This window comes from Protomyctophum parallelum (assembly GCF_964188405.1).
Source record: "Protomyctophum parallelum genome assembly, chromosome: 15".
Taxonomy (NCBI): Eukaryota; Metazoa; Chordata; class Actinopteri; order Myctophiformes; family Myctophidae; genus Protomyctophum; species Protomyctophum parallelum.
In genome coordinates this window covers 22,444,240-22,456,460 of record NC_139710.1, presented here as the reverse complement: position 1 = coordinate 22,456,460, position 12,221 = coordinate 22,444,240, and the positions used below count along the sequence as shown (strand labels likewise).

Genomic DNA, 12,221 nt, shown 5'->3' with positions numbered 1-12,221 from the left:
GAGCCCTGGGAGTGAGTATCTAGGTTTGTGAGAGCGACCCCCAGGGCCAGTTGGCCTGTTTGCTCAGCAGCCTATATGTCCCTGCACAGTCAAATTGTTAGTGTTAATTTACCTTGGATTGGACCAGTTCCATTTGTCCACTCTTCAGAGTTAAATTAAATTAACGCTGGGATTTTAAGGGGTGGGGTAACTGATATCACAATCTATTTATTTCAAATAATACTGCGACACACATACCATCATAGAGTTCCGCGTGTGCATGCTCAGTGCATGCTCAGCTGCACCATGCCGCCACTGTCAGCATGCCAGCAAGCACACATGCATGCATTGTTGTTCGTGCCCGACCGTCTGTCAGAACTCTCGCTCTTAAACAACCTCTAGTGTCAGGATGACGAGTGGAAACAGACACAAAAGAGCAAATTCCGGGTGGGTGTGTGTGTGTGTGAGTGAGAGTGAGAGTGAGTGAGAGTGAGAGTGATAGTGAGAGAGAGAGAGAGAGAGAGAATGAAAGAGGGAGGGAGGGGGTTAGAGAGCTGTATAGCTGAGGTAAAAGTAAGCAAGCGTGAGAAAGGCAGAGACAAAAGGGCTTAATATACGTGCAGTGACATTGCAAAATAGCAAATCTACAAGCTTTACAAAACACACTGCGCGACATGTTGTGAATTTGTAGATCTGCTATTTTCGTTGTGCGACAGTGGTGCACAACCAACTAGAAAAAGTGCCCCTCGGGGCACAGGTCTCCACCTGGGCAGGTCAGGTCGTGGCCTCCTGGTGGCGCTATAATAGGCCAATGTGAAAAGGGTGCCATTTCTTCTTACGCCTTGGATGGAAATTGGATGATTTGAGGCATTTTTCCCCAAAAATGTGTTTTGCAAAAATCCACCTGTTGGTGGCGCTATAACAGGCCAATGTGAAAAGAGTGGGATATATATATTCCTCAGCCTAGTAGGAAAGTCTGTGAAAGATTTCACGTAAATTGCACGCTCGTCATTATTTGAGGCTTTTTGTTAAAACAAACTTTGAAAGCCAGAGAAGTGTGAGTGCATGAGGCTGGAGGACGAGACAGATTTACAGACAAGAGCGCCACAGAAAGACAACAAGTGATGCAGTGAGAGGCGAAAGAGAGTGAGAGAGAATGTGGTAACAGAGAGGATAAAAAAGGAAATGAATGGAGAGGAGTACAGGAATCAGGCCCGGGGAGATTTATTGAAGAGAAAGTAGAAAAGGAGAGAGAGAGAAAACAGAGGGAGGGAGAGAGAGAGAGTCTGTCTGGCGTCCCTCCCTGTGGTTGGGGACTAAAGGCCACATTTCCCACTGTGGCTTCACCTCCTCCACCATCCATCCTTCCTTTTCTCTCTGCCTCTCTTTCTCTACTTGGAACGCCCAAAGTCACCAAACTTCCTGTAGCCTGGTTTGAAGTTAATGCCAGGCAGCGTTTTGCCCATGTGCCTGACTCATACAGTGAACACACGCACGCATGTACCTTCAACTGATTTCCATTGTCTACATTCATTCCTTAACCTCTAAACCTTAACACTGCAATTCTGAACCTTTTTGTGATAATAGAGGGTATGCACGTGACATCATCATCATACCTGGAAGTTATGCAGGAACACCTACTGACTCAGAGTGGCAAAAAACTACTTCCTGGCCTTCATACACCAAAACAGAAAAGTCCTATCTGGTTGCATTAAACAACTTTAAACAAAGTTAAACTCACTTTGCCACTCACTTTATGCATGTGCATACCCTCTATAATGTTACTTTACCCAATCGGTCTGTATGGTAAAGTTTGTTAGTACAATATAACTAGCACATCTGCAGTAGTCGGGAACCGGTTTCTATTGTGAAATGTAGGCCCTGTGACTAGGTAGGAACACTCCTGGTTGACAGGTGGTTATGGCCTGAAGCTCAGAGCACAATACACTATGTCCCCTTCCCAAGTGCTCGTTTCGTCTTAGCTCACTGGTAGAATGCATGAAGACCTGGGTTGGGATACCAGGAAGGACACAAATGGCATGGATTGCAGCTTTAACCATCACCACCACTACATAAGACATTGGCCTGACAGATGCAAGTGGTTTACTGGTCTCATTTGTCCGTGGAGAACGGCGTTGGCTAAAGTGAGCTCTTGGGCTTTGTGTGTTGTAGAGTAAAAGGCTACTCATTTATTCATAGCTGTTAAATAAGGAATCATCAGTTTAGAATACATCACAATGCTACTTCATAGCCTATGCCAGATTATTGTGTCAATTTATTGGGAAAGTCATTATTTGTCAAAATCTTTTAAACAGTTTCAATTCCCCAAAAATGTGCAACAAATCAGATCTACATACAAGCTTCGATCATGTAGATAATTGCCTATTTTCTTGGTTTGGGGTTTTTGTTCAAATATCACGTTTAATCACCGTGTTATTTCTGTAAATGTTTATATCGCAAAATTCCACATTTTCTCCATTCTCTGAAATGTAACGGACATACAGCAACGATTTGGTATATTATAACATCTGAAAAAGAAGCAACAAACACAAGATCGACAAGCTCACACACACACACACTTACTGCCAGCATGGGCACATTTATCTTTACGGACTAGTGAATGCCATGTGAATGTCGTTAGATAACACAGTCAAAAGCACCAGGCATGTGCATTATTTGCATTCTAATGTACCTGCATGAACCTTCCCAGCTAGGTACTGTGTATACTACTGGAGATATTTGGAAATTGTGTATGTCAGCAAGAACACACACACACACACACACACACACACACACACACACACACACACACACACACACACACACACACACACACACACACACACACACACACACACACACACACACACACACACACACACACACACACACACACACACACACACACACACACACACACACACACACACACACACACACACACACACACACACACACACACACACACACACCTGGAGGGAGTGATGGGAGTCAGGTCCTTTCCCATGGTCTGGATCACACGGCGACCCCACACCCACAGACCAAAGCAGATGCCCACACCACCGTAGAAGAGCAGCCAGATGGGGGTGGCAGCGTCCTGCATCACTCCACCCTGATCGTAGATCATCCACAGGGCCACCAGGGGCCCAATGGCATTACTACAGGGGAGGAGGAGTGGGCGAGGAAAGATTTAAATCCATCTGGACGTTCCGGTAGGAGTGGCTAATAAGCACATGGCTGCTTGAGTTTTCAGCTCTCTCCGGTAAGATAAACAATAAACCTCTCTAAACTCGAATTTAAATGTTTTAATTGCAATTTTCCTTTTGGAATGAACGAGAGGAGACAAACAAGGAGTGATACAGTGAGAAATATACGGGGGAAAGGACACCGAAGTCAACGAAATTAACGACGAAAGACACGCAGGGTCAAATGGATGTTGGCTCCAGAAGGCCCTTGAAAACATCACCAAAGAAATGAGATTTAAATCCATCTGGGGCAGGTCAGTTTGCCGAATTGACACATTTCTTTGGTCCACTTTTGCGTTACCTAATTAAATCCAACATGGCTGAAACAGTGTACATCACAAAGTGTTGAGAAAATTACTGTCCTGTAGCACTTTAGTGAATATATTGCCATATGGGCATGCTATATGCCAGGGATGGGCAACTTTGACGATGGTGAGGGCCACTATATTTCTACACACTCTAGAGGGCCACATTGCATATTTCTGTCGTAGCATAAATAGCCGATCTACAAGCTCAAAACGCGTCGCAGTACGCTGCATTTTGAGCTTGTAGATCAGCAATTTTTTGCTACATTTTTTTGCCATCTTTGATTTAAAGAATCCTGAAAAAGTAACAACTTTTCAATTGAGCAGCAGGGGGAGGGAGAGCAGCACCTGACGTCGTTGCCTCCATGGGCGAAGGAGCCGAAGCAGGCCGTGAGGATCTGCAGGAAATGGAAGAGCAGGAACACCTCGGGCTTGTCCTTCTCCTCATGCTCCTCCTCCACCAGGTCGTCCAGGGGCACGGGGCACGGCGCCCCCCCTCCCCCGCCATCCTCCTCCGCCGCTTCCAGCTCCGTGGCCAGCTTCATCTCGATCCCGCCCTCCTCCGCCTCGATCTCCGCCTCCGCCACCGCGTTGCAGTACGACGAGTAGCTGTCGTAGCGCACGCGCTTCTTGGTGTACGACACGCTGTTGCTCCTGCCGCCGCCGCCCTCGCCGACCAGCTTCTCGCTGTCCTCGCGGGACTGCGTGCGCGCGAGCGGCTGCACGGGCATGCCGCAGATGGCCGCCGTGTAGCAGGTGTAGCTGTTGTTTCGCCGCAGCAGGCGGTAGTTGTTGTCGGGCTGGGGGCCGCCGGCGTTGGAGCGATCGGCGTCTTCCGACATGCCGCGGCCCAGATGGATCTTGTGGAGCAGGTCTTTGTACAGGCCCGAGTCCTTGTGCACGGTGTGGTACACCTGGCCGTCGCTGCGCATGTGACCGTCGAAGACGCTGCCGTTGGACATGGCTGCCTTCACCAGGGTACCGTTGGTCATCGAGTTAGTGCGACCTGGATGATGGAAAAGGAATGGAAATAACATTTTAATATGATCTATAATAGTAAATATATTACCATTTATGATGGAGAGATCATACAATATCCCCTGCAAAAATAAATAATAGCCGTATACAAGGCCTAGACATAAAAATGTCATGCACTTCCTTTTTAGCGCTGGTGCAGGACAAGACATAATTAACTTTTCTTTTATCTTGTAACATGTTGATGAACATACCATGCTTGTGAACTCAAACATAACATTTCCATTCAATGATGTAAGAGATTTGCTCGATCACAGTTATTCTTATTTAAGTCACTGGACAAAATCTCACCATAGGCCCTGCCGTTGGGAAGGATGGTGCCCCCATTCACCAAGCTGGCGTTGAGCTCTCCAGAGAAGTCACGTGTTCCTCGCTCGCCGCCGCCTCCGGTAAGCGGCTGCACAGACTCGTCCGCTCCCTTGGCTCCTGGCAGCTCCTTGAAGACGGGGCTCTCCTCTTCCTCCTCTGGAATCTTGTCCAGACTCTCAGAGGAGATCCTTGAGAGAGCCTGCTGCTCCTTTTTCAGACGACCTGTAGTAGGCAAGAGCAGCAGGAGGGGTACAAGATGGATATGGCAACCACAACAAGCACAGTTAAGGAGAAATGTGCACCCAGTGCCCATCGTCACTGTTGACGTTTGCATTAAACACTCAAATAAGTATATCTATGGTATGGTTAGTTTCCAAAGCAGACTTTCAAGGTATGAATATTGTTCACAGTAAAATGGCTAATGAATTTCAAGTCAGTAGGAGGTCCAACAGTATATCGTTTGATTTACAGGGAGAGTTGTGTGTGTGTGTGTGTGTGTGTGTGTGTGTGTGTGTGTGTGTGGGAGGGGGGGGGGGGCACGCCGACCCAGAATTTGATTTTAGAAACACCGGAGGCTTGGAGTTCATTATGCATGCTTTTTTGAATGCGCCAAGATTAAATTAGAATTATGAAAGGCCTAGAACAAGAGAAAAACACAGAACAGAAGCCTGCACAACATTCCGCACAGAACAAACTGGAATATAGGCACATCAGCTGATCATACAAAACAAACTAATCCCACTTACACACCGACAGACTGCTTTTCCCCAACACAAACACACACTCAAGTCACCAGACATTTCACTTTGACGGATGCAGTAACGATTAGAATCAATATCGCTCACAATCCTTGCTGGTATTCAGAGGTCACACCACAATATGCAAAAGAGTCAATTTGGTCTCAGTCACACAAGTAAGTGTTTCAAGTAGTGTAGCGTTTCTGTTGTACCAGCGTAAGTCCTTTAGCAGAGGGATTGTCACAATAGCAGTGACTATGAGCACCTACAGTAGCATATAGTGCTGTGACTGCAGGAATGATGTGTCTACATACATTTATTACCTTTATGTAAAATAGCACCATGATGGATCTTGCAATAGTAAAAGAATGTACCCGAGTAAAACATTTGTAGGTTCTTTCATCTGATAAATACAATTGTCACCGCACATATGTGAATCACAGGTATAGAAAGGTAATGTCCATCGGCACACAGTATAATGTTGTCCCGTGCTTTTTTTTAACAAACCACGGGTATACCCAGCAGAACAGGGCCATGTTGCACATGTAGGATTCATTGTCACAACTGATTGCCTTCAGCAGTGTGGCCTGTGATCCCCCCCCACCCCACCCCCCCCCCCCCCCCTCCTCCATCCTCCTCCTCCTCCTTTGCGGTACACAGATGGGAAACAACTCGAGCCTCAAAAGCACTTGGCACAAAAAACCAAACCACATTCACAGAGTTCTTTGGAGGAGGTTTTCGAGGCCTTGGCAGTGGCCATGGAGAGAACACATCCGCTGGCAGTTGCTCTTTGGTGTCAGAGCACAGTGTGTGCTATGCCCAAGCCTGTGCTCATCCGGGCCTGGTTCAGAGCAGTTGGTATTGGAACAGCATGACAAAGAATGCACACACACATACATTACAAAAAAGATCTGCACATGATCCCCCACATACATAATGTCCGACAATACACACGCTTGTCTTACTATCTTTGTGGGGACTTGCTGGCCCAACCTAATGCTGCTAACCACAACCACACATATCCCAATCCTAACCGTGATGTAAAAATCCCTATGCCTAAAACCCAACCCTCAATCAACATCATCCTACCTCCTAAATTCCTAATCCCAACATGAAACTTTTACCATTGTTACCAACCATAAAACTCTTTAACCATGACCCGACCTCATGGGAACCAGAAGAATGTTGGTGAGATTTTCAAGGGTTTTTTTTATTTATCATTTACTAATTTTACCAAACAAAGACAGAACACACAAGTACCTACTTGCTATTTTCCTCCTCATCCAGGGACAGACAAAAAACCAGACCACAGCAGCACAGACCAGAGAGCCAGCCAGCGTGATGAGAACGATGCCCCATACCGGCATCATCTCCAATCCCAGCACTAAAATGAACACACGGCAGGAACAGAAAAAATATGCACGAGAAACAATGGCTTGCAATTAGTTACTGTACATTAATCAGATAATTAAATCACTGGTTTAAAAAAAAGGTGTAGATGATATCCATTTCAAGAGAGTGCTTACGTGGCGCTCCAGTGTACATGATGGAGAATGTGTTGATCCCTATGGTTGTGGCATAGAAGAGGGGCAAGGCTCGCAGCCCATTGGGAACAGAGTCATCCTATTGATATAAAACAACAAACAAACCCCAGGTCCTGAGATCCGTCCACTCGTGGATGTTTTGCATCTACTTTTCTTGTATTTGTTTGAAATCTTTAGGCTTTGTCCAGTCTTTGTAGGCTTTGTCCAATTGTAATCACAAGTGCTTGATCATCTGATCGTGGCGGGGAAAAAAGGGGATTTTGCTCACGCTGCTATCATAATAATGAGCCTGTGATCAAATGACAAGCTGCATGTGAGGTTCTTTTGAGTACACGGTACGCTGGCCTACCACACATTATGGACTATTAGATTAAATGGAGAATGGAATAATACATAATTTCCATACTTTTTAGGTACACCAAGATCCAAGATCGATGCCAAATCAAAAAGTCAAATTGCTATAAATAAAGATGAGTTATATATTGCCCTTACGTCTTACTCTTATCCCTAAACTTTGACATTTTTTACTATTTTGAAAAAATAGTAAAAAATAGTTCAAATATCCGATCTACAAGCTCACAACATGTTAACCCATTCTGGACTAACAGAACAGCTAAAGCAGAATGCTTTAGTCGTTAAAATATCAGATCTACAAACTCATAGCGAGCCACCGAGTGGCGCTACGAGCTTGTAGTTCTGCTATTCTTTTTAAATCGTGACAATGTGGCGCAAATCTTATATATTCTTTCAGAGCGAATGTTTTTAACTAAAATCTTTGCTTATGGGGGGTCCCTGGAACAAAATATTTTCAGATGGGGGTCCGCAGCCAAATACAGATAATCCTGGGGGTCCTTGACATGAAAACAGTTGAGAACGACTGACATAGAAACAGTTTTTTTTTCCAATAGATTCTAAATGGGTTCATGTAGATCGGCTAGTTGAACTATTTTAAAATGTTTTTCAAGATAGTAAAATACGGCAAAGAAGTTTAGGGATAAAGGCTAAGACAGGGCCATGAGTCTTTAGGTCTAATTTAATAATTGGCAGATTTTAAATCACGTCACAGTATTGGCTATTTTGTTCAGACATATATATTGTGGCAAAACATCAATTCATAAATAAATAATCAACCTTGCCACCCCCCCAATCATAGCAATTTCATTCAGTGAAACTGAAATCCCATCTCTGATTTGCAAGATTTTATTGACTGTAGGCCTATACAAGTTTGGAAAATATTATTGACTAGAGTGTTAAGTCCTTTTAGCCTCACACACAAGTGGCTGGAATTTACTTTTTTGACCCAGTTACAAAGAAAGTCATCCGAGTCTAAAATTATAACATGTTTTACCATATGACTCATCCTCTCATAATCCCATGGATATGATTTTAGGATTATTTACACTCTTCTCGTCCTAGTCTAGTCAGTGATTGCATGTTACGCAAGAACCACTGGTGTTGCCAAATCAAATGGATTATGGTGCTCACTGAAATCATTTGGATAATTCCGTGTACGTGTATAATAGTACAGCATTTGCAAGATGCTCACAATGCTCTGAATGTGTTTGAATATGTGTTTAACATTTCTACATGTGCAGACCGTAATTATGCACTGCTGCTGTTGTAAATATTTCATCACATTGTCGGAGCTGGATCATTACAATCATGTAAGATGCTGAACTTATATAATATTACTATTATACCATAAATTAAGAAGTGTTTGCGGTGGACTGCAGTCCAGTAATCTCTTAAAACAGACTTGCATGAAAATCTGTTGGCAAGTTCTATAAATTGCGGATGATTTACAAAAACAATGTTGAGTGGGTGTGGCTGAGACATAAATCTCCACTGTGTGCATCTTAAATAAGTGCTGAAGCCAAGAAAGTCCATTTGTGGAGAAATGATTACGGGTCAAACATTTATTGCTCGGTTCCAGTAAGACCATTAAGGCGAATTATACTTATGTACTGGAAGATATAATGGGAGCTCAGTATGCACAATGTGCTCTGGTCAGTCCCAAAATCTAGAATGTTCAAATAGTAGTCTTGTGAAAGATGTGACCCAGAGAACTAGTACTGTCCATCTACTACACATACCACTCCATCATAACACAGAAAAATAATATTGTCAAATGCTGTTATTGTTAAAAATGTTAAGCGCTTATGTTTTAGGGCTAATCACCAATATCAATTTTCATATTTTCATATTAAATAAGGAAATATTTAAATAGTACCACCACCTAATCCCCACAGCACATGATCACTGTTCCAGCGTTATGGTAATGTATTTTAGCAATATAATATATTATATTGCTAAAATACATATAATACATATAATACCATATTATATTATATTATAATATACATCATTTTTTTACTATTGTCTATGTCTTATAATTATGCAAATGCAAAATGTCCCAATATTGCACTTTATGCTTATTCAAGAGGTGTGTTTGCCATTTGTAACAATGTGCAGGATGTAAACATATAAAATGTCAACAATGTAGTAAATAAAACAGGTGTAGTGTAGGAAATGAAAATAAGCATGAAATTTGGCTAAACTGTTTTAACAAGTACGCTACCTCAAAGGAATCGATTTATTTTGTTGTGCTTGAGCAACGTTCGAAAGAAGGCTCTTGGAGGAATCTAGTCTGTTAGGCCCTTGTTTCTTTTGCACAGCTGTTGTTGGTTGGTAAAAATTGGCATGAAGCGGCATGAAGCGGCAGGGCCAAAAGCCTGAAGCCTTGAAACTACGCTTTGCCCCAGAGATTTATATACAAAATAATTTTTTTTGTTGAACCAATTAATTCCTATATTGGAACTACAGTGATAAAGAAAGCCGTGTAAATCTAACGTGGAACAGAGGATATAATGCATTTATATACAGTAATTTTTCAAATCGAAGTGCCTTGGTGCAGAGCTGAAACCCACCTTGTCGAGGATGAAGTATCTAATGGCGAGAAACAGACATCCAGACATGATTCCAGAGAGCAGTGGCGAGATGAACCATGATGCCACTGCAGCAGAACACAAATAACGTATCAGAACAACACACACACACACACACACACACACACACACACACACACACACACACACACACACACGTGTAAGGACATGTCCGGGTAGACCAACATGATACTGAATGTGGGTGTCGTCAAAAGGAAAGGCACACAGTAATTACCAATCTTAACGAGCTGCATCCACTGTACGCCTTTGGTGCCGATGGCCACCATGGAGAAGCCTATGGTGGAGCCCACGATGCAGTGGGTTCCGGAGATGGGCAGTTTGAGGAACGAGGCGATGAGCTGCCACACGGCTGACCCTGTCAGGAGAACAGCAGGCATTCATCTCATTAGAATGAGAGGCTGTGCAGCTTCCACGTTACACTGCAGTGCATAATACAAGCATAGGAACGAGTCTAGCTTGGATTTATGCCAAGGTGTGTAGGTAGTACATTCGCTTCACTTTTATACCAGGCTCGAGTTAGTCTCACACCGCTGTGGCACACAATAGCCTATCGTGATTGGGAATGGTTTATAATGAGATTTGCAATTCAAATTGATTTTTCCCCACACCCCTAGTGTACAGCAGGTTTGCGAGGACCTATAATTAGCCCATCAGTCTATCGGATGAATTCTGACATATTAAAAAAAGTAGGTGGTCCGTGTCGTGCTCTCGCACAGTTGAGGCAGAGCACCGACACCATTCTCTGATGTCAGTGTCTTTTTTTTTCTCCTCAATGAATATGTGCAACGTAGCAAATGACAACACGTGCATGCACCACCAAATGCACACTGTGACCATGTGACTGTGACTATTTCAACACAATCAGATCAGACAGGCTTTTCTGTCTCATAGTCAAGGAAAGGAAAGGTCCTTTCCTTGACAGACCTTCCTATGAGACAGAAAAGCATGTCTGATTGTGTTCCGACGACTGTAAGCTCACCAATATTAGTCATCAAAGACGGCTTTGGTTACTGCATCCTCTTTGTCTCTGTAAAGACTTTGTTTCAAAGTTCTGCATAATTATGTGCATTTTCAAAACAGCTGGTAGGCAGGACAACGAAAAATTAGTGTTCTAGAAAACGACTTTGCTCCCATGCCAAAAGCACAACTGTATTGCAGATGCAAAACACAAAAAAAACAAACAGATGTTGGGTTGTTCATAATATTCATATATATTATAATGACTATGGTGGACTTTTGTGAAAAAGTCTTTACAGAGCCAAATCAGATAACCCAAGCTAGAGGTGAGTTTAATACATCAGATCGGACTTTTCTCTCTCACACCATCAATGGAAGAGACTGTGCCCTTACTGCACTTTCAAAATAAATATGAAAAAGAAAAACAGGGAATAATTATTTTTCTGTTGAACTTGATTTCCTGTCGGCCCATACTGTGAGAGCACTCAAGTCGGGCTTGATTATCGGACCGTACAGTGTGAGCACATACTGTAAATCGTGAGATTTGGCTTTACATTGTGAATGATGTTCTCGTACAGTATGCGTAGAAATAAATCGTGCAGTGTATGCCTAGCTTTTAGGACACAAGAGAAACTTGTGTTCTGCGATGTCCCATAAAAAAATAATCATCGCGTTGAAACCAGCCAACTAACAGTTTTTAGCTTGAGATTAATGAAAAATGTGACACGCATAGATCCGATCTCAGACCAGTTTACAGTCTTTTACTCGCATGTGACCGGACCACCTGTAATCCTAGATCAGTGCTCCTATTCTTAGAGGTTTTGTACACATGAGGCCTAGAAGACTAATATGCGTTTACACTCTTTGGGCCCTTGTTGGTGCTCACAGCCCCATCCCCAACCAGTGAAGGAAAACATGAAGGTGCCCTCCTGCTGGTTTAATTCGAGCACCAATTTAGTCCTGAGTCACTGTAAGCACATGTATATACCGTCTCAGGTCAAAGACACACACACACACACACACACACACACGACAATTTCTATGACAATTCCTACATGCTATGAATGGAGTTAATGATGTTGATGCTTAGGATAAGCAGTGTTGTTCAACCTTTGAGTAAATTATTTGCCAACGCAATTTGACT

General features: G+C 43.3%; 1 protein-coding gene across 3 annotated transcripts in view; it reads right to left on the bottom strand.

Annotated features, from left to right (window-relative positions):
- slc20a2 (solute carrier family 20 member 2) overlaps positions 1-12,221 on the bottom strand; it is a 58,160-nt gene that overhangs the window by 12,205 nt on the left and 33,734 nt on the right. For all 3 annotated transcript variants that reach the window (XM_083784573.1, XM_083784574.1, XM_083784572.1), the window contains exons 3-9: positions 10,335-10,475; positions 10,082-10,167; positions 7,137-7,233; positions 6,875-6,994; positions 4,856-5,095; positions 3,878-4,535; positions 2,952-3,137 (exon numbers count right to left, since the gene is read on the bottom strand). In XM_083784573.1, coding sequence (XP_083640699.1) covers positions 2,952-3,137; positions 3,878-4,535; positions 4,856-5,095; positions 6,875-6,994; positions 7,137-7,233; positions 10,082-10,167; positions 10,335-10,475 — 1,528 coding nt within the window. The remainder of the gene's footprint in view (positions 1-2,951; positions 3,138-3,877; positions 4,536-4,855; positions 5,096-6,874; positions 6,995-7,136; positions 7,234-10,081; positions 10,168-10,334; positions 10,476-12,221) is intronic.